This window comes from Pseudonaja textilis, chromosome 8 (assembly GCF_049901715.1).
Source record: "Pseudonaja textilis isolate UNSWEBS1 chromosome 8, rPseTex1.2, whole genome shotgun sequence".
NCBI classification, from domain to species: domain Eukaryota; kingdom Metazoa; phylum Chordata; class Lepidosauria; order Squamata; family Elapidae; genus Pseudonaja; species Pseudonaja textilis.
Genome location: NC_141997.1, coordinates 8,894,515 through 8,918,400, shown reverse-complemented (window position 1 = coordinate 8,918,400; position 23,886 = coordinate 8,894,515). Strand labels below are relative to the sequence as shown.

Below are 23,886 nucleotides of genomic sequence, written 5' to 3'. Positions count from 1 at the left end.
GCCTCGTCCAACTTCTTCTCTTCCAAGTCTTTGCCCGTAGCTAACATTTCGGGGTTGACCTCCTGGTGGGATCCAGGTAGACCATTTCTATGAGAACTGGTTTAATGTCAACTGTCCCACTGGGTTAGAGAGCAAAAGAAACTCTTGGGATGTTTTTCTTTTACCAAGAATATAACTTTACTGAAGATTGCATATGGATAGAGAAGTAGAAAAGCCAGATCTAACAATTTTGCACACAAACAGCATAGGAAAACTTTCCCTTTTCCCACTCGACTTCCCATTGTCCATTATCCACCATTCATTCACATTTGCTTTGTTTGGGGAACAGACTGTCTGCCTCAGATATTCCCAACCGGTGACTTTGCGGTGTTGGGTCTGTCTCAGCCTTCCAATCAGGACACTTGCATTCCAAATTTCCCTTCCAAGCCTCCCTTACATTCCAATGCTTTCCTTCTCCCCTCCTATTATTGTTGTCTGGTTGTGAGCAGAGCTGCGCAGTGAGTCAACCATGACATGTGTTTACTCCTAAAATAGTAATTGTTAGTTCTCAATATAGGGAAAGACAAATAGTTTACCAACTTCAAAAATGATTTGGAAAGAATGATTTGGTCTCAGGTACATCTCTGATATTTATTAAAGCATAATGTCTTTCTCTATTCTTCCATGAGATGCTTTATTCCGACTATCCATTTCCATTATTAAGACACATTTACAGGGAGGGAATTTGCACAGCCTGAAACAAGCACATATCAATTCTTACAACATATTGAGTGATACCCTTCCTCCTAATAAGGAAAGGCTGCCAATTTCCTTTGACATACTGTCTGGATATAGATCTCTCAGTAATCTTCAAATCATCAATTTCCAATTTGATACTTCAGAAGAGCTTCCTTCTCTCATCCCTTGTTGTTTTTGTTTGGAAGGATTGAACTCATTTTACTGTTTAGGCATTCCAGAATTTAGAAATATTTAATTCTAATCTGACTGACAAGACCTGAAATTTCCATGAAAAAATAAGAGTAAATTCTATGGGACTAAATTCTTCTGAGTGTATGGAAGACTTGACTGCTTGTAAAATTTTGAGTGTGTGATTTCTGCATGGGATGCCCAGAACTGTAGTTAAATGTTATTGACTGTCTTTATAAATGTTCTACATTATAACATTTATGGCAGGAACATATTTTGGTCCATTGTATACCTTAAGTCTTGCAAAATTTTAGCATCTCTTTAAAAGAAAATCAAACAAGTGGGGGGAGGGCTGTTTTCTGGAAATAGCATTATGGGATTATGGGACAAAACATGTAACATAAATCTCTGCAAGACTTGATGGACAACTTTCAGCCCTTGCCATTCCACAAACTGATCCAAACATTTCAATTTCACTATGCCCATTGACAACATAGCAATCAATGACCCTTAGCAAGAAGATGCAGCACATCCAGGCCCTAGAATGAAAAAGGTTGTTTATTCTTACTGTAAGTGAAGATAATTAAAATTCAGTTTACCTTCAGATGGGTGAGCTTCAGTTCTTAGAAGCTTAGGAGACAGGGGGACAGGATAGGGGGGTGAATCCTGAGAATATCGCTTTGCACTTCTGCTGTTTAATATTTGTTCTTTTGCTTTATGTTCAAAAGGAATTAAGGAGTTATAAATGAATGCAATAATTCAAATGTACATACACTTAAAGCTCCACTTTACAAAGATTTCAAATTTCTATAGTAGCAAATTTAGAAATAGTTTAGAATCACTAGATACAACAATATTTGCCAGTATAGCAGTCACAACAGATTCAGGAAAGCTTCTCTATAGAGACAGATTTGGAATATGGATGGGTAATGGGCCACCTTAATTAATAGTACCTGACTCATTAATCTTTCCATGAAAAATGCATATGGACCTTTAATTGTGATGCAATTCCTTCTGTCCATGTATTTTTCTGTAGTATTTAGTTCAAAGCATTCCCAATGAGTAATTTAATTATGAAATTAGAAAATTAGAAATCAGAATTCTTTATTAGCCAAGTATGATTGAAGAAATTTGTCTCCAGTGCATAAGCTCTCAGTGTACATACAAACAACAAAATGATAGATCGTATATCATACCAAATAGTTACATTTTCCATAAATGAGAATTGAATCAGAAGCACACAACAAATGAACTGAAATTAATGTTTTCACCTTAATCTGTTTAAGGGGGGAAAGGTGGTTAAATAGGGATGCTTTAATTATTGCCTATTTTATATATTTAATATACAAGATTTGGTCATTGGTCAATGACAAAATAGGCAAGAATTAAAACATCATACTTAACCACCTTGCCCCCTTCCACTTACTATTTCTGTAGAAAGTTGTTGAAAGGTGGTTGGGACTCAGCTTCAGAGATCACTAAATGAAAAGGATTATCTGGACTCTTTTTCAGTCTGGGTTAAAACCAAGTACAGAACCGAGACAGCATTGTTATGCTTGCTGATTACCTTTGGATAGCTTGGAATTGGGGTAGTGCAGTTGACCTGCTCTCTGGGATCTCTCAGCAGCTTTCGATACCATCAACCATGGTATCCTTCTGCACTGGATCCAGGAGGTATTGTTTTGTGGTGATTCTCCTCTTTTTCTGTGGCTAGTCCTGTCAGTGTTGCTGATCAAGGAGAGATCAAGCTCTGAGCCCCTGCAGTTTGTGTGTGGTATGGGGGATGCCTCAAGGTTCTGGTTTCTCCCCTATCCTCTCTAATATGTATGCAAAACCACTGGGTAAATTAATCCAACCACAAGGGCTATGGTATTATCACTACGCTGATGATACCCAGCCATACATTTCTACTTCTGGCCAACAGATGGTACTGTTGCAGTGCTGTCCATGTGCCTGGAGGCTGTAATTGTCTGGATAGGGATGAACATTTAACAATATACTTAAGGCTGTAGTCCATATGAATCCTGATCCAAATGCAGTATGTTAGGTGGTTTTAAATCGTGTTGCTTGTATCTTTACAATTTATATTGTTTTGTTTCCTAGTATGATTTGATTGCTTATTAGTAACCTATGACTAAGTGTTGTATCTTATGATTCTTGATGAAAGTGTTGTATGTTATGATTCTTTATGTCCACTGAGAGCATATGCACCAAAGACAAATTCTTTGTGTGTCCAATCACACTTGGCCAATAAAGAATTCTATTCTATTAATTCACTTGAAACAGGACAAAACCAATTCATCCAGTTTCTAAATCAGAATTCTAATATACAGGGATACCAAAAGTCAGGCCCCATAGGCCAATCACAATATTAATATTTTTTTCAGAGAATATTACTGTGCTTAGGAATATTTAAAAGTCATGCATGAAACAAGTAAGAATGTATTTAGAAGTAAATATGTTAACTTAGGTTATATAATAAAGTATCTATGAGATCTGACTTTTAGAACCCCATATATAATTCAAGTATAAAATAGTTATTTTGGGCACCTTGTATCTTAATAAACAGTACCGCCCTGTCCTCAATGAATGATCCTTGCAATCGTCCTCCTAATCAATGTGACTTGGGTGGGTGATGAATAATAGAGATATAACCGTCCTTTTCTTTATGCATATATTCAGTGACCCATTACAATAAACAGATTTCTTTCTGAATTTCTCCTATTTTCACACAAGGTTGGCATCTCAGTCAAATTGAACTGCCAAAGGATCACTGGAATTGTGGTGGAAAAGCTGTGAAGAAGCGTGTGGTATACTCAAAAGCAGAAACCCTCTGCACTGATTTATGTGTAGTATATCCCATCACAATAGTGTTTATCTTTCCTATATCTTTTGTTCCATTTTGGTGAAAAATAAAAGGATTATGTACCCTAATAATCAAAATTTCTAAAGCATAAGTTAGAAACAGATGCACTAATTTCTTCCACTAAATTTCCTACAAATGTTGTTTCATGCTAAAACCACCTTTATGGTTTTTTCCACTTCAGGTTGAATAATTAAAAAATCACCATTAATGTTCAAAAGAAATGAAATTCTGTATTTTTCGCTTCATAAGACACTATTTTTTCCCCCCCAAAAGTGGGTGAAAATGTCTGTGCGCTTTATGGAGCAAATATGATGAATAGCAGCCGGGCCACGGCTACGGGGCCCTTTTACTGTGCTGAACCCCACCTCTTCTGGCTCTTTTCCTCAGTGCAGGAGTGAATAGGCAGAGCTGGCACGTGAGAAGACACCTATCTGTGGTCCTCTCCTGCCCTCACTACACTGCTGCTCCATATTTGGCACCCCATATTCACAGTGAAACGTTTCTCCATATCATTTTTTTTTGTCGTTTCCTCCTCGAAACCTAGGTGGGTCTTATGGTCCAGGTATGTCTTATAGAATGAAAAATACAGTCTCTTTCCATTGGGCAAGACAAGTCAGCTTCCAAGCTGTTAAATCTTGCTACGAAGCTGGTGGTAAGTCTTTAACTGTCCTAATTTTGACTATATCCATTGAAACAGACTAAATCCTTGGTTGATGGCCATAATGCTAGTGGCTGTTCAGTCATTATAGCATATATGGTACAGCTAGAAACCAGCATTGCACCTCATGTGACCGACTATAAGCAAGTAAGCAATGTGAAATCAGGACTATGTAAGCTGAGCATTAAAACACAAAGTTCTACAGATACTTATTTCAGATTTACAGATTTCAACAGGCAATTGTAAACTAAAGAATTTATCATACTATTTTCTTATCATAGCCGTTGCAAATCCATACTAATGCTATCCAGCAATCTGGACTCAATGTAGAAAAAGTATTTCTGTATGTAGAACTCACACTACAAGTGTCAGCAACTTTTTAAGGAAGCTGCATTTTTCTGGGCCTCTGAGGAAAGTGTATTTGATTTTAAAATGTGCCAATAGCTATAACATGCATATTCTGAATCTCACTTTTCTCTTTGAATATGGATTGGATTTGTAGTGGTTTTCAGTATACCTTACTTTTAATTCTATAGTGAATAGCAACGATGGCTGACCTTGGGGGGCTCAGATGTTAAGTAGGGTCAATCCTCCTTGGTATTTGGACATCAGACTATTAAATACCATGTCTGCAGAATACCCTGGGAAATAGAAGTCCCTGAAAAAAGCTTCTGAATGTTGCTGAAAAGTTACATAAGCATGTCCTGTAAATTAAAGTATACTTTAAAACTTTAGAACTTGTAATTACACATGTGGGAAAAAAGCAAAACTATCTACTTTTGAAAATTCTTACTGAATCACTGTGCACTATAATTCAAAATGATTATTCTACTATTTTGTCTCTTGCTTGTTTTGTTTCTAAATATAAATATACACAAGAGCTATGACAAGGAAAGGAACTAAAGCAATCAGAACGTTACCTGACTTGTTTCTATCATGTTCAATGGGACTATGTGCATTTCCCATGTAAGGACTAAAGGGCTGGCTACTGAAAAGATTATCACACTGCAGGCTGTGGCAAAGTTTCTCCAAGAAACGCAGAACAAAAGATGCACTATTCACAGAAGGAAGATTGATGGCATGTTTTTCCTCATCAAAAGAGGCTGTCAATAAAAAGATTTTTAAAAATAACCAATATTATTATATACAATGAAATACCACCAGTGTCTAACAGAAGCTATCTCCCTTTTAATGAATCCTAGGAATAAAAAGAAGACAGCAATTTTTGTACTTTTTCTCTACCAAGAGGTTTTGGACTATTTGCAGTATCTCTATGCTAATCAATGTGCATTTGTTTTGCCAAGTTTGAAAAGCACATTTTAAAAAACTATTAATTTTCAAGAATGTAATATTATTCAAATGCAAAGAGTTCACAGGGCTCCTCCCTATCTCTGAAAATATATGTTCCTTTGGGCTATTAGGAATGATTAGGAGCACCAGCCCATTTCTACTGCCCTAGGGCCAGTACTGCAAATCTGAATTATTCGTTTTATATTTGGGAATGGATGGGCAATTGGTTTCCAGCCAGGAAAAGCACAATGACCAAACTGAGAACTCTTTTTCCACTGTCATGATATTAAACATTAATTTGAAATCAATGTGTCTTCTAGAAGATTAAATTTAATAATGCTAGATATAAGGTGTGACAGCTTAAATGGCCACAGAAAACGGTCTCATTTGGCATTAATATGTATGTATGTATGTATGTATGTATGTATGTATGTATGTATGTATATAGTAAATACTGATTGTGGTTAGTTTACAACAGGGGAGTCAAACTTGATTTCATTGAGGGCCACATCAGGGTTGTGTTTGACCTTGGGGGGCCAGAGTGGGTGTGGCCAGATCAACATCACTAGTGTCAGGGGCACCTGTGGTGGCCCAAACGCTCTGCCAGCAAAAACGGGCTCCTGAGCTCTTTTTTCGGCTGTGATGGCCTCCTGCAACCCTCTGCCAGTGAAAACAGAGCTCAGGAGGGCTGCCCGCAACAGCCTCCTGCAACCCTCTGCCAGATGGCCTCCTGCGTGCAGCCCTTGTGAGCTTTGTTTTCAACTGAAATAGCTTCCTGCAACCCTCTGCCAGCAAAAACAGGCGGCCCTCACAAGCTCTGTTTTAGCTGGCAGAGACCCCTTGGGCCAATCCTTCTTTGATTCCAGGGAGGCCCCATTGGCCCCATCTAAGCACTTGAGTTTTGAGTTTGACACCCCTGGTTTACAAGAATCACTAACTAATTGTATTGCATATACAATTAACAATAGGCCAGAAATTTGGCTTATTCTGCATGTCAACATTGTGCTGGTGAAAAAAAACTCATTTGTTTTCACCTCTTTGTATAAAAGGATAAAGCCAACTGAAAATAAAAAACTTCCTATAATATTAAATTGGGCCCCATTAGCCAAATAATCATGACTCACAAACCTAAAGGGATCATTGAAATGAAAGTATTCATTCTTAGCAGAATCCCAAAGGTGCTTTTTCAAAAGGCAACTAGACTTTCTTTGTTTTCCTTGAAGACATTTCAGTTCTCATATAATAAGCTTCTTCAGTTCACATCTAAGAAGCTTCTTGAATGAGAAGCAAAACATCTTTAAGGAAAAACAAAGAAAGTTGCCTTTAAAAATGCACCTTTGGGACAACCATGGCCTGGATGAGTGAGAATCTCCATATACATTCTTAGCAGAATATAAGCCAGAGTTGATTTGTTGTTCACAAATGCAATATACGCACAAAGTTGAAGTCTAAATATAAATCATATAAAATAATGTACCAGTAATAATCTCTCCAGCATGATGCCCAGCCCTGAGGAATCCAAAGACAATTTTTGATTGATAGGCACAATTGACACAAGCTTGGACAGCCTGCTGAAGTACTACATTCACAGGACCTGGTCCAAAGTGATCAGGAAGCTGCTGAATTTTCTTTTTATCAAGATGAGGCCCAGAATTTCCGTTCTTGTTAACATAGACACAAACTAAAAGACAGAACAAAACACAATGTAAAATTCATCTTTATCTACATTCTTAAAGGCATCTCAGTGGCATAAAATTTAGGTTCTGACAAATGAACAAATAAAACTCATCTTTGTCTACTATATTTCTTACCCAGGAAATTCTTGCTTTGCCTTTTAACACCAAAAGCAACTGGAATCCTAAAATTTTGCTTACATGGTACATTCAGATGAACCACAATGTCAACCTTGAGTACATGTTCACATTTATTACACTTTCAATCCTGTTTTTTGCTACATTTTCCAGAATTAAAGAGAAAATAGAATCCCTTCAATCTAAACTATCAGTCTTTATTTTGTTCTCCTTTATTAAACATCTGCTCCCCTCATCCCTCCCCAAAGGTTTGACTTCCAAAACCTTATAGGGAATATGCAAATATTTTGTCAAAATTACATTGAATGCATCCACAGCACAGAATCTTAAAAGAAATTGTTTACAATTTAAAGCAAAACAACTAAATAGCTGGCCTAAAACAGAACCAAAGATGCCAAACACGATTAGCAGTAGGGAAAAAAATTCTTTCTGCTCTGGGTAGATTAAAATAGAAAGATAAAAAGATTGCTTAACAAAGATGATACACAGACAAGGATAATAAAAGTACACACATAGCCACAAAATACAATCAATGGGGATAAAAAAAGAAAAGGGAAATTTGAAAGCAAGATTATAGAAATTGGAAGGGACATTTAAACATGTAATAGAGTAAAAGAAAAAAAGAAAAGTCACTTAGTAGTTGCACAGAAATTTAGAAAACAAGAAAATAGCTGTGAAAAAATAAATTATTATCAGGAGATAAGACATACAGAAAATACTCAAGTACACTAAATAAAGTTTGGGGGAAAATAGCATTATTTGTCTGTTATTATTTGATACTATCTGCTGATCCCCAGTGAAACAGAAAATAATGCTACAGAAGAAAAAAAATTCTGGTTGATATTGTGGTTGTACAGTCAAGGGAACACGGAGCTCTGCTCCCCACAATCAGTTTCATTTTGCCAGGGAGCCCTAAGGGGCTGAAAGTTGCCCCATAGAGGTGACAATAAAGATGGGAACCCGTTCTTCACAAACGGATGGTGATTGGCTTGTTTGATCTGGGGAAAACCCTCCAAACCAGCAGGAGAAAGGCAAACCACATTCATGTTGGCAACCTGAAACCATTGACAACCAGGGAAGAAAGCTGTCTGCGTTGTTTATACGCCAATTAATAGATTGTTATCATCGTGTTTTGGATCCAGTCTCTAAAGATTTAACTGAGAGAAATGACACCCAGTGGCAGACAGAAGAAAGCTGTTGAAATTTGTTGTTTCTAAGATAAGGGATTGGCTTGGAGCCCATATCTGATTAGCATTCCTGATCTCCTTGAAGATGGGGAAATCCCAGACCAGCATGGAACAGCTGGCGACAGAGAAGGCTTTTTGTAGCTTCCTGATCGGTGGGGATTATCAACTGGATTAAAGCCTGGCTACTTTGGATTACAAAAATTGATTGATTTATAATTCAGAATCTGTAAGAATTAGTTGGAGGCAGAAGAAATTTTGTGATTTATCTGGTGATTGACCGGACTAAGGCCAACTGGCTACTTTGGATTATAAACATCGATTGAACTGCAATCTTAGATCGTCGATATGCTATGACGGGTTTTACAACTATTCTTTTAGACTTGATGTTGACTGATAGAGCTGATTATAACTTCCATCTGATGAAGTTAAATATTGGAACATACTGGATTATAAAGGCTATAGATAAAATGAAAGTTAATAAGAACTATATTTAATGTTGTATTCAAACTGTCTATTGATGTATTGAACAAGATTTGTTATACGAGACAAGGACAGTTTTTCTGGGAACATACTAGCTCGATAATAGAGTAACTGGAGGGTGGGGACAAAAATGAGTGTACCAAATCTTGCTAACATTATTAAAAAGCCATTCTCAGCACCCCCATCTGGAGCTCCTAGCCCTATACATCAGAGATCTATAGCTTCAACAAGAAAAATCCAAAAACTTCTAAAAGGAAATGCAGACAACACTACAGACGATCCAAGAAGCAATTGCTTCACATAAAAAAGATGCAAGAAGAAATCATGAGACAAAAAATAACCAGCATAAACTAGAAGAAAAAATGGGTAAGATAAATGAGGTTTTTAATATAAATTCTCAGCTAGAAAAATACCAACAAATGATTGCAAAGAATGAACAAAGAATCCAGAAAATGGAGGATAAATCAGAAGAAACTGAGAAGAAGATGGAGGAAATAAATGGAGCAAATAAAAATTTGGAAGACAGAGTAGCAATATTGGAGATGAAGAAAGCTTCATATTTATTAGGACTCCAGAATATACATGAAGACCAGAAGGAGGATCTGACAGAATTGGTCACAAATTTGTTGGCAGAAGCACTGGAAATTGTAAAAGAAGAGATGGAAAAAAGCTCAAATATATAGAATCAATTCAAGCTATGCAAAAAGACACAGAGTGCCTAGGGAGGTACATGTTAAATTTGTGAAAAGAACAATAAGGGATGAAATATTGAAGAGTGCAAATATTGCAACATAGAAAAAGGGAGATTGTGGTCTTAAAACAATCCCCTGGAATATAAGAGATTTACAAATACAATATCAATTCTTGATCTCAATATTAAATGAAAAAGGAATAAATTTTAGATGGCTAGTCTCATAAAGGATCCTAATTAGTTGGAATTGTAGAAGATATAGATTGAACTCCACCCTCAAGGCAGCAGAATTTTATGAGTCATACAATTTTTTTTGAAGAAGTACAACATACACAAGCAGATAAAGAACTTAACAAGCACAAAGAAATAGCAACAGAAGAGACAGTAGCACAAAGCAAAGAAGAAGAAAATACAAATCAAGGAGGAGAGGGACTAATAAGAGAACAAAGACAGAAAAGAATTACTAGGAAACAAAAACCCAAATACAAGTAAATAAGATGGAGAAATAAAATGGAATTCTCTCAAGGAATATAAATGGACTTAATCCCCCCGCAAAAAGGAGGAAAATCTTTACATGGTTATGAAAATTAAAAACAGATATAATCTGTTTGCAAGAAACACAAATAAAAAAACAATATAAACTTCTGGAATACCTCAAAATTGGGAACCTGTATTTTACATCAGCACAAAAGAAAAGGATAGCACTATATATTAAAAAGACAGTAGACTCCAAACAGGTCTACATAGATGAAGGAAGAATTTTGATGGTAAATCAAAAAAGATATTGATAATAACAATATATGCACCAAATAATAAACATTTTTTTTATCACACATTGCACAGGAAAATACTGGAAATGGAATGTCAAAATATTTGTCTCGTAGGAGATTTTAATGCAATTGTGAATGATAAATTAGATTATAACAGTGGCAAAATTTGAAAAAAAAGGAAGAAAGAGACTACGCCAGAACTGAAAAAAGAAAAAGAGAAAAACTTGATAAATGAACTCCAAGATGAACGGGGATGTGTACAATTTCAAAATGAGATAATAAAAAAATAGTTAAAGAATATTATGAAACATTAGATGATATAGAAAAAAAATACACAATATATGGAAAAAGCCAACCTACCCAAAATCCTAGAGAACTCTGAAAAGATATAAATGGAAAAATAACAATGAGGGAACTGATAGCTGTAAAAAAGCCCCCAAAATGATAAAACTCCAAGTCCAGATGGGCTTCCTGAAGAATTCTATAAATGCTTTCTAGATACGCTAAGCTCTCCAATGAAGGAAGTTTGCAATGAGTTATTATCACAGGCTAAACTACCAAATACATGGACAGAAGCCAATATTACCGTAATACCAAAAGAGGATTCAGATTTGACAGAGATAAAAAATTATAGACCAATATCACTATTGAATGTGATTACAAAAGTTTTGCCTCAATAATAGCAGAGATCGAAAGATTTTTGATTGAATACAGATCAAATTGGATTCTTACCAAAAAGACAGAATTTCAGGATTATACTAGATACATTAGAATACTATGAAATGTACCCAGGAAAACAAATGATACTAATTTTTTTAGATGCTCAAAAAGCTTTTGATAATGTAAGCTGGCAATTTATGAGACAACAATTAAACTGTATGTATTTTGGAGAAAATTTTATTAATGTAATCAATGTAAATGGGGACTATACACAGAATTTTAATATAAAGCAAGGCACAAGACAAGTATGTCCATTATCGCCTTTATTATTTATATTGACCTTGGAAGTCTTGAACATCAGACAAGATCCAGAAATTAAAGGCATGGAGATAAAAGATGAAAGATATAAATTACAAACACTTGCAGATGATGTGGTATTTATCATAGAACAGCTGGAGACAATTCCTAAACTAGGGATCTTCAAACTTGACAGCTTTAAGACTTGTGGACTTCAACTCCCAGAATTCATCCTCCAGTCATGTTAGCTCAAGAATACTGGGAGTTTAAGTCCACAAGTCTTAAACTTGCCATGTGTGAAGACCCTTGTCCTAAACTATTGAAAAGGATCGAGGAGTTTGGAGAAGTAGCAGGTTTGAAGATAAACAGAGAAAAACTAAAATTATAGTTAAAAACCTTACACAGAAACAAAAAGAACAATTGTCAGAAAAAGTGGACTTTCAAATAGTCAAGAAAGTTAAATATTTGGGAATATACTTAACAGCAAGATGTGCAACAATAAAAGAAGATAACCATACAAAATAATTTAACCAAATAAAACAGGATCTGGAAAATGGAAAAACTTACAATTTCTATCAATACTATCAAACCTATCAATATTAGGAAAAAATGCTATTGTGAACATGAGTATTTTACCAAAACTGCTCTGTTCCAAACAGTACCTATAAAAATTGAGAATAAATTCTTTAATGATCTGAACACACTGATTTTGAAATTTGTTTGGCAAGGAAAAAAAAGCTAGAATTCAACTGAAAATGTTACAAGAATCCAAAGTAAATGGAGGATTTGGACTACAGATTGGTTTTTAAACTATCAAGCATGTATTCTAACAAGAATGGATAACCCTTAGATACAAAAGATTGCTATATTTAGAAGGACATGACTTACAACTTGGATGGCATGCATTTTTATGGTATGAGAAAAATAAAAGCCACAGATATTTCCAAAATCACTATGTAAGAAATTCATTATTCTCTGTATGGGAAAAAAATCAAAAGCTAAAATCTGTTTGAGAATCCAAGGGTGGCTCTCAATGATGGAAGCGTTTATTCATCCAAATTTCACAATTTCTGGTGAAATTTGAGAAAATTTTGACATATAAAAAGGTATTTTGAATACTGTCGGGAAACTAAAATCTAAACAAGAGCTCTAAGACCAGAGTTTTGAGTTATCATGGTGGCCTGAACTGCAAATACAATCTAGATATGATAAAGATGCTGATATTGTTGAACTCCAATGAAAAACTTATTAAGAAACTATATAACTTTCTATGAAATTTGAAAATAGATATCTAGAACTAGAGAAACAGTAAAATATATGCGACAGAAATTATAAGTTAAAATTGGCAACTTCTTATAAAGAAAACTCATATAAAATGTTTTATAGATGGCACCTACCACCCACCAGGTTAGCCAAAATGTTCAAAAATATGTCTAGTAAATGTTGGAAATGTAACCAAAAATCTGGCCCATATTATCGTTTGTGGTGGACTTGTGTTAAAGCAAAAACATTTCGGGCAAAAATACGCATGTGGTTAGAAAAGATGTCAGGAAAACATGTAGATCTTAAACCTGAACTTTTTTTGTTCAGAAAAAAATGATAAACAAAGTGTAATATATTTAATATTGCATGTATTAAGAGAAGTGAGGATTGTATTTGTTCAGCATTGGAAAAATGAAGAAATACCACTAGATGAAGAGATAATTAAGAAGATATTGGACTGTGCAGAAATGGACAGATTTACATTGAAGATCAAACAGAAAGATACAGAATACTATCAAACATGGATTTTATCAATGGCTGGAAAAAAGGGGTAAAGATTGGGAATATAATTTGTATTGTTAAGCAAATAAAACAACCCAGACAACACAATGTTTATTAAGCACTAATTAAATGTAATAGTAGAAAATTAATAAAACAAATAAAAAAAGAAAAGAAGAAACTAACAGATTTCCAAAGATGCACAACTTGAGTTCCGTTTAACACCATATATAGTATAATGTTTAATATACATTGGCACTTGAATAAAATATTGCTTTAAAAATTGATAACACATATTCTATATTTTCCAAATTGATGTAAATTTGGAATGTGTATCCAGTGCAAAGCCTCATAGCTACTTTCAGACTTGTTTTTGCACCTCTAAAACACTGTAGTACCTTAGAGTAAATTGAGAATCATCAGAATTTGTCCCCGTGAGATTTTTTTTAAATAGGTAAATTTACCTGTTGAAATAACGGCTACTGATGTTCCAGTGATAGCAGGTGCCTCTCCATATATCGGAGAGCTACTATTATCGACTTTTGCAGAAATAGGAGGAAAAAAGGTGGGAGGTTGCATTGTTAAGTTTTTTTTCTGTTGAAAAATAATATATTTTATTATATTAAAAATATTTTTGCAAATAGTCACATCATATTTAGGTCAATATCAATTGACAAAAATTCTGATACAGTGAATTATTGAATGCTGTCAAACGAGCATAAAATTGCTGTAGATTTACAGTTTATTCCTGATCTGAGATTCTCCAGAAGAGGCAAAAACATGATCTCAGCTAGAACTAGCAACCAGATGAGAGCTTTCAGAAGCTAGGCATCACATAAAACGACAACCAGTCCTATATTGAAATAAACATCTTTGGCAGATTTAGTCAACTGTTATAAAATATCTGCCTCAGCAAATTTTTAAAACTAGAGTGTATAAATATAGTAAATGTCCTTTTGACCACTTATAGAAACATGCTGATCTATGGGGCCACTATTCTATTCCCATTTTCTTTAAATAACTCCCACTGAAAGGAAGTTCCACTAAATTAAAAGATTGTGTGTGTTTGTGTGTGTGTAGTCATACACATGGAGAGAAAGAGAAATGTAGTATAAAATTGATCCAGTTGAACTTATCTGCATTAAAGAAACAAGGAAGCAAAGAAAATGTGAAGCCTTTTTTGGGAGGGCAGTCACTTTCAGATTAAAAAAAAATAGTAACTCAGGAACACGGATTTTAAACCTTGGCAATTTAAGACCAAGTAAATATGCTAATGCTGTTTACACATTAAAATAATAAAATCGGTAACTTTCAAATTATATTCCACATTTGCACAGCAATAGAACACTTTGGAAACAGCTTTCAAAAATAATAAATAAACCTAGGTAAAATAGATTTGGTAAAGAAACTTTTACACATGGGGCAGGAGAATGCAATTTATTAATCAACAAAATAGACCATCACATCTATGATAAAAAATTTATACTAACTTTTCTTCCTGGATTTAAATCCTTTTTCCTTTTTTTGAGGTTTTCTTTGTGAGAAATGTTTTTGACTACCGGAATATTTTTAGGAGATGGGACTTTGCTAAGGACGGTGGATGGAGCCCGAGTGAGTTTCCTGCCTTTGGCAGTTGGAACAGGTGAAGCTGATTTCGGTGAAGAGTGCATTGAGCTTCGAGTTCCTTTGGAAGGAGAGGTCTGTGCTTTGGTATTATTTTTTGTGCTAGAAACTGTGGAAAAACACATGGACCGTCTTCATGGATTGTTAAAGCAATATCCAACCAACAGGATCCTCAGATTTTTTTTTTTTTAATTCAGCAATACTTTAAAAGAGGTTTACAATCAATCATGAATTAATTTTAGACTAACTTTTCTGCAAGATAAGTTAAATAAAAAGAAAAGTTAAAAATAAGATAGACTAACTTTTCTGCAAGGATTAAGGAAGGCCTGCTTTCTTATCCAGAAATTTGCCAGTGCACCTTGGTTTCTATGTTAAGAAAATCTTATTTCTGTACATAACACTTTCTGGAGGCACAACTACAGGCCTGGGTCTTTTCCCAACTTCCATCCCTGGGAACTCCAGTTGGGATATAACTGGATTATAGGAGAATTTAAGGCCAAACTACACATTACTTTAAAGATGTAACTAGTGTTTAAGATTTTGAGTTTTTTTACTTCAACTAAGTGAAATGAATCTGATTGTATCAAGAGAAACCGTGGAAGAAGGAGGATAGTTTTCTATGTCCATAATATTTCCTGTCTGGAAGAAAGCCTAACATTAGCAATTTATTTTGTCAAAAAGTGATGCAATGAGATTAGCAGGTATTTAAGGAATTAAACACATATAAATAATAAACAATGATAAGATTATGAATTTCTAAATATGTTTCCTTTATTCCTTAACTACTAATTAATTATCAGCATGCATTTTACACTTAAGTTACTGTTTGATATGTTTCTTTTTATTTAAAAGTAAGAAAAAGAAATATTTCATATTGGTATTTATTGGTAGGATCTATAAAGTTCACTCAAGCAAAACTTAACCCTATATAATCACCTTATATAATTTGACATTAGTTTTGACAAATTATAAAATGATTAACAATAAATGATAATAATCCATTTTGCTTGATAGTCTGCAATATTTATAAAATAAGTACAGATAAGAATACAAAATATGCAGGGACAAGAAGTACATAATAAGCAAAGTGAATAAACATAACCCTTAATAGTTCTATCGGTTTTAAAAGTGGTTATCATGTCAGAAAAACCAATACAGCAAACGTACAAGAAATTATTATACTAGGTAAATGCACACAAATACATCTCAAGAACAAAACGATAAATCTGTTTAAAATACTGTAAGAGTGATTTCTTTATAACGTATCTGGTAAATAAATACCAATTGTTAAAAGTTATATGCTTTGAAGTTGTGTGGGTTACTGTCAGAATATTACTAGCTGGATTATTCTAAAATGTCAAAGGGTGTTAGACCAACAAATTTCAAAACACAAAGGAAACAATTTTCAATGCCCGAGGTATAGAAAGACATGTTTCAAACTTTTACATACACATATTTGCATTTGATTTCCCTTCTGGGGTTGCTGCTGTTCTTAACGTACAGATATAATAAATTAAGTCTCCTAAAATGCCATATAAATATTTCTTTTTCTATATATATATTTGCATTTGTTGATTTTAGAGTGAAAAAAGTAGGGGAACAAAGTGGAATGGAAACTGTTAAAGCAATTTACATATTGTCTATGGTGTCAAACCCAAGACCTGTGGGCCAGATATGGCCTGAGATGTGGTTATATCTGGCCTGAGGAGCTGCCCTAGAAACAACAAAGGACAGGCCTGTGGTGCCTCAGCCCAGCCCAGATCGACCAGGCGCTGATCTACAACCTGGTGGTGGCCATCTGGGCTGGAATGCAATCGGCCTTAGATCCATGCCCCCATCCAGTCCCCTCAGCATGTGCAAAGGAGGTGGTGGGCGTGCATGGGGCCTAGCATCCCCGGGGACCATCTTATCCCACAGGATGATGTTTACTTACCACCTCCTGTGTGCATGCACAGGGGGCAGGGGCTGAGGCAGCAGGGTGGTCTCTCACTAGCTCTAGGGGTCCATGCAGGTCAGATTTAAGGCTAACCACGTGCCTGTTCAGATGGCCGTTCTTCCTCCTTCTCCAAGTTCTTTCCAAGTTCTGGCATGTACGTGCGTGTACGTTTTTAATTCCCAGATCTTTGAATAGTGGGTGCTAGAGATTCATGGCTGGCAATGAGTACAGGCTAATTGCTGCTGGAATTTGGCAGAGAGAAGTGGGGGAGTGCTGGAATGTAGTTTTATTTTATTTTTTCAGGGGGTTGGGGAAGAAAGCCATGAAAGCCTCCCAAGGTGGCCGGGGGGTGGGGGGGGGACGACAGACTGGAAATATGCAGAGAACAGGGCAGCTCCCATTCATTTATGGTTCATAGATGGAAGGGGTGAGCAAACAAACAGGGATTTGTTTTTGTTTCTTCTTTTTTTAATTTGCCACAGCCTCTTCTGGGTCTCTTGGCAACTTTTGATGTTTTTCATCCCAAGTTCAATCATTTTTTGGGGGGAGGCTGGGGGAGGAAATTGAAATTGGGGAAGAGGAAGGAAATCTCTTGTGGAAAGGGATGTCTGTATATTGATGTATTTGGGGAGGGAATTGGAATACACAGCTAGGAAAGAGGAAAACTGATGGCAAACCGGTAATTTTTTTTAAACAAAAAGTGGGCAGGAGCACAGGTTGTAAGATTTTGGAGTCTTCAACTGTCAAGTGATGATTTCTCTTCCACCACTTCTTCCTCACGTTTCTCCCCCCCCCACCCCAAAATAAGACTTTTTGACCAGAGGAGTTTGCTTGGCTCCTGAAGAAGCTGCAACTCGCTTCTTGCTTGAGGTTTTTGGCCCTGAGTTCAGGTTGGCTCCAAAGTGTGGCCGGAGTGGCTGTGGGTGGGTGTGAATTGCATGCTGAATTTTATTTGTGCATGCGCCCAGGACTGCCAATCTCTCCCCTTCCCCTCGTTCCTTCCTGAGCACAGAGGAAGGAAAGAAATGGGAATGAGAATCAAAGAAGGGAGGGAGGCAGGGAAGTAGGAAGGGAGGGAAAGAGGGAGGAAGGAAGGAGAGGCAACTTGGTTGGGGATGCCCCAGTTCACATAGTTCTGTGTCAATCCTAGATCCATTGAGCCTTGGGCTCAAAGGAGGAAGCAATTTTGTGTTCTGTTCTGTCACAGTTTCCAAATTAACATTAGTATTCTTGAATTGTGAGCTCTTAGGAGAGTATTGCCTCCTTTAGTGTTGCAAACAGCCCTTTCTAGTGGGGAAAACAGGACAAAGCAGAGGGGGGAGAAATATCTTCATTTGCTATATTTCCAGTCTGAATTAGACCATGGCAGGGTTCCTACAGAAGAGCCTTTTTAAGGATCATGTATTAATAGAAAAGTAACTAACTTACCTCTCTTCCTAAATGCTAAAGCTGTTGCACATAAAAAACAGAGGAGTTCTGATTAACTATCAGAACACCACTTTGAGAGTTTTGCTCTATTGTTGTCTGTGGATGCCCCCACTAAATGCAAGCACGGGATAAACTGAGCCTGGTTTGTTCTCCGTCTTTTAAGTGGCCACAAACTACTAGCAAAAGTGGCATTTGATCACAAGGCATGGAGGCATCGAGAAATGTTTCCCCTTTTGCATTTGAGCATTCAACAAGGGACAGGAAATGAGAAAGGGAAAGAGGAAAGACAAAGAAAAAGAAAAAAAGAGGGGAAGAGAGCAAGGAAGTAAAAAGAAGAGGGGAAAGAAGAAGAAAGGAGAATGAAGAGGGAAGAAAAAAGGAAGGAAGGAGGGAGGAAGATTATAATGAAAGGAGGGGAGGGCCTAAGGGAAGTTCTGCCTTAGCACAGCCATCAGCAGCCCTGCTGCCCTTTTGCCATCCCCTTGTCCCCTCGCCCTGACCTCTCCTGGTGGTCTCCCATCCTATTGCTGAGGGTGCTTTGGTTACAAAGCTGGGTCTCCTTGCAAGGAGAGGGAGTGGGCCTCCCTCTAACCCACAAACTTTGCCCTCCCACACACACCATGAGCAATCTGGCCAAGGAGAGTGAGCACAGCAGCAGTAGTTTTGAGGAGGACGTAAGCCCAGGCAGACACCTCCTTGGGGAAGTCAGTACCCTCAGTCAGCTCAAGGGCTGACTGGGCGCTTACTCTCCACATGGCCTGAGAGGGATGGCGAGGCTCTTCTGGTGTACACAGGTTAGGTGCTCGGCCTGCTCTCGCTTTCCTCCACTGGAGACAATGGATCCTCCCAGCCCTGCCCAGGCCACCACAGGCATCCCCCAACACAAGTGACATAGACCTGGCCATGCCACCCCCGAGGTGAACCACAACCCTGATGCAGCCCTCAATGAAATCGAGTTTGACATTCCTGGTCTATGAGATCTATTAACAGTGACCATGAATCCTAGTTCTACTTCCTTCACTCTGCCTCTAGGAGAAGAGTAAATGTTGGAGGGGTCAGAAATTTAGAAAGCATTGAAAAGACATGCCAAAAAATTCAGAGACCAACTTGTCTATATCTGCAGACAAATTTTCCTCAAGGGAAGAACAGGAACTAAAAATCCTATAACAACCGGATTACTTTAAAAGAATGTGTTGCAAAAAGCCAATATATTACAAAGAAAAAATGACACATCTCTCTGAAATTAATACAGTGTGTGCAGAAGTGGAAGGCTAGAAAACATTTTTCTTCTTTTCAGGGTATTTCTTTATATTACAACGGCCCTTTTAATTCCACAATGCAAACAAAACATTAGTTGCTTGCTGTGCTACCAAACAATTAAGACATCATTTAATCAGGTCATTTGTGCACTGTCTGGATATGCAGCAGTCTCTGTTTATACATTATCAACAATCCTAAAGAACAACTTAAATAAAAAAAAGTTTTAAATTGAAATTGCTTGAAATTACTAAGGCTATTAATGCAGCCTCCAGAAAACACTAAACTGATACATAAGAGTGCAGATTTTCAATAGCACAATTATAAATCTTTAAATTAAGTATAGTATCAAGCAGTTGGTTTTCACTAAGGAGATAATCTATATTTTAAAATTGCCTTTTAAATGACTTTCAGTGGTTCTGTATTTTAATGTTCTGATGTGACTTTTATTCATTAATTTGTTAATTCAACTAGCTAGCTTTATATCTTAAAGAATATTATACTCATATCTCACACGATCCCAAGCTTTTTAGGAGTCCATACCTAAACATTTCTACAGATATTGCAATATTGTTTTTATGTACCAGCTTTAAGATCTATATTAAGATCATTCAATATAATCAGCATAAGCTACCTACTTCTATTGTCACTTAACATTCTATCTGGATATAAAAGATAGGAAAAGAAAAGAGACCCCACTGAGTCTGCCTTACAAATAGCTCCATTTAATCCATTTCTTGAACTTTTAATAATGTTGGTTGCTAAACAGCCTACAATATGTGTTTATGAATTTGTGCCTGACTTCAATTGATTTTAAAAGTGCTTATATAATGTACTCAGTAACATGAAAAAATATTCCAAATAAATAATAGTTGAGCAGCTCATTTTTTTTATTTCATTTGAATATAGTTAATTGACAAATTGGGCTAACAAATCTTCCTCTCCCCCATACATACCTAAAAGAGGAGGAGAGAGAATGGCAGTAGGTAAGCTCCGTGCTTGCCATTTCTTTAAAAATGAAATGATGATTTATTAATGTATAGGGATCCCTGGCATACTTAAACCAATATAGAAATTCTTACAATATAAAGCTGCATATTCTATAGTAAGCCCCACCAAAAGTAAAGGTTACATGATTTTTTTAATCAAACCAGAGAAATACCTTTTTGTTATACACCATAAAGATGTTACCTTAAAAGTTAAATCAATTTTTTTTTAAATTTAATTTAAAAGAAATTTAATAAAAATATATATTTTTTAAAAAAGTTAAATCAATCTTGTTAAACACAAACCGCACAATTTTAACAAAGATTCTTACCACTTTTTCCTGGTGGCTGTAGTGCATCCCCTGTTAAATCACACCATCCAACTGGGAAAATATCTCGAGAATCATATTTACACCAATAGTCAAATGCTCCACGCCAACCATCAAAGGTTATAAAAACTTCATCTCCTCTCACATCCCCAATGGTTGCAGGACATATTAAATAAGGATTTTTTCTGTCTATTGCTTCCAGCTTCATTCCAACCTTTAAAAAGTTTTGAGGCGGCTTTGGAGGTTCCTATCAAAATAAGAGAAAACAAGCAAATATATGCATTTGACGCTTTTACTTAACCAAATTGTGATACTTTTCTTATTTATGCTCCAAAACATACACAGGCTTAGAAAGTATTACATTTTCCCACCCGTATCAATTTCTCAAGTATTCTTTTCTCAAAATGTAAGAAAAATTATATGCACTGAAATTTTTTACATGAGCATTTAAAAAAAATGAACATTTTTTACATTTTTGAGAATGCAATGAAGATTGTATTAAATAAAGATATTATTAAAGAGACCTGTCAATGTTCTATTATTTTATTAATGAAAAAGTTATTAGAAAAGCAAAAGTTTTCAATGTCATATCTATTTTTCAATGACAGAAATATAATTAGGTCATTTACTATCTCTAACATGATACAAAATAATGTGTTTGTCAACTAGCAGGAGACTGTAAGAAAGCCATTGATACTTGAATAATGGGAGTTTAACAGTTGTTCAAATGACAAATTACTACCAGGAGTTTTTTTCTTTCTTAATCTTTTTGGTTAAGTTGCCGATTCAGTGAACAGAAACTAATATTTTCTATTAACTTAAGTTATTAAGTTATATCTGCCTAATTTCTAAATCAACAGTTTCTTTTTTTATATAAAGGTAAGTTTATGTGATAGTGCCAATGTGTGAAAAGCTGGCATTGTATAGAATGCCTAGGAAATATATAGAATGTGTGATGTCTTATTTGTTTGTCAAACATGTACAAGATAGCAGGTATAATATAAACATATACAAAGAAAGTAAGTACAGATAAACGGGGACAGTAAGACAGAGACTATAGGCACACTGGTACACTTATGCACACCCTGTTACAGATCTCTTAGGAATGGGATGAGGTCCACAGTAGACAGATTGAGGTTGAAGCTGTGAGGGTTTGAGGCTGTAACAATTGAGTCGGATAGGACGTTGCAGACATTGACCACTCTGTTGCTGAAGTCGTATTTTCTGCAACTGAGTTTGAAGCGGTTTACTTTGAGTTTGTATCGGTTGTTTGCCCATGTATTATTGGTTGAAGCTGAAGAAATTGTTGACAGATAAAACGTTGTAGCAGACAATTTTATGTACTATGCTTCGATCAGACCGCAGGTGGTGCAGTTCCAGATTGTTGAAGTCCAGAATTTCAAGCCTGGTGGCATAAGGGATTCTATTGTGAGTAGAGGAGTGGAGAATTCTTCTCGTGAAATACCTCTGGACCTGCTCAATTGTGTTAATGTCCGATATACAGTGTGGATTCCAAACGGATGAGCTGTATTCAAGAATTGGTCTGGCAAAGGTTTTGTATGCCCTAGTTAGCAATACAATGTTACCGGAGAAGGTTTGTAAGATTAGGTTAACAACTCTTAATGTTTTTTTGGCAATGCTGTTATAGTGAGCTCTGGGGCTTAAATCGTTTGAGATGTGTACTCCTAGGTCCTTGACAAAGTGAGAGTTGTCTACGAGATCGTTTCTGCCCAACTTGTATTTGGTGTTCTGATTTTTTCTTTTGCCAATGTGCACGACAGAGCATTTGTTAGTTGAAATTTGTAGTTGCCAAATGTGCGAGCATTCTGACACATAGTCAAGGTCACTTTGTAGGGCAGCAGCATTGTCAGTGGTGTTAAATAATTTTACATCATCAGCAAAGAGGACGCACCTGCTTTTAATATGATCACATAGGTCATTGATGTAAAGCAGAAAGAGTGTGGGTGCCTTGGGGGACACCGCTGTTACCTGGTGCCAGATTTGATAGGGCCCTCCCTATTTTGACTATTTGTTGCCTGTTAGACACAAACACAGCTATCCACTTGTGCAGGGCTCCAGAGATCCGTAAGAACTTAGTTTCAACAGTAGTTTGTCATGCACCACTGAATCAAAGGCTTTACAGAAGTCTATGTAAATTGCATTTATTGCTTTACCCTGTTCAAGATGTTTAGTCCAAATGTTTCAACAGTGTAGGAATTGCAGATTACAGGACTATGTCAATATAGCTTCCATAGACTAATTTTTTCTAAAACCAAACTGCTTGTTAGATAGCAGGTTGTTTGTCTCTAAGTGGAGGGTGATGGATTGATTTATAATTGATTCCATAACTTTACAGATGATGCAACACAGTGAGATTGGGCTGTAATATTCTACTAGACTAGGGTCTCCCTTTTTAAAATAGGTATAACTGTGGGTAATGACCATAGGTTGGGCAAGGAGCTGGTTCTGAAGGATACCTCATAAATTGTGCATAGAGGTTCAGCTAGGGCAGTGGCAAGCTTTTTCAAAAAGTAAGCACATTATCCATCAGAGCCAATAGATAGAGATGCTTTAGGTGACGTAGTGCCGTTTTAATCTACTGTAAAATCAATATGCAGTAAATCGTTACAGTTTGTTATGGTACAATTAGGAAATGGGGGCCAGCAGCCATTGCTGTCAACAAAGACTGAACTGAAGAACGTATGCAATGTCTACTATTTTAATATGCTATATACTGGCATTCAGAAAGTATTCAGACCCTCTTCATTTTTGTCAATTTTGTTATGCTGTAGCCTGATTTTACAGTTGTTGAAATTCATATCATTTACACTCAGTACTCCATAAGGCAAAGTGAGAACAGAATTTTAGAAATACCTGTAATTCTATTAAAAAGAAAAAAAACTGAAATTCCACAAGGATGTTCAGATTGTTCACTCAGTACTTTTTTTTA

At 36.1% G+C, this 23,886-nt stretch overlaps 1 protein-coding gene across 5 annotated transcripts in view; it reads right to left on the bottom strand.

The window, feature by feature from the left end:
* The window catches only part of SCML2 (Scm polycomb group protein like 2), a 59,153-nt gene that overhangs the window by 7,885 nt on the left and 27,382 nt on the right, over positions 1 to 23,886 (bottom strand). For all 5 annotated transcript variants that reach the window (XM_026714308.2, XM_087938283.1, XM_087938281.1 and 2 more), the window contains 6 exons: positions 20,940 to 21,183; positions 14,868 to 15,109; positions 13,842 to 13,971; positions 7,198 to 7,401; positions 5,351 to 5,533; positions 1,506 to 1,619 (listed from right to left, as the gene is read on the bottom strand). In XM_026714308.2, coding sequence (XP_026570093.1) covers positions 1,506 to 1,619; positions 5,351 to 5,533; positions 7,198 to 7,401; positions 13,842 to 13,971; positions 14,868 to 15,109; positions 20,940 to 21,183 — 1,117 coding nt within the window. The remainder of the gene's footprint in view (positions 1 to 1,505; positions 1,620 to 5,350; positions 5,534 to 7,197; positions 7,402 to 13,841; positions 13,972 to 14,867; positions 15,110 to 20,939; positions 21,184 to 23,886) is intronic.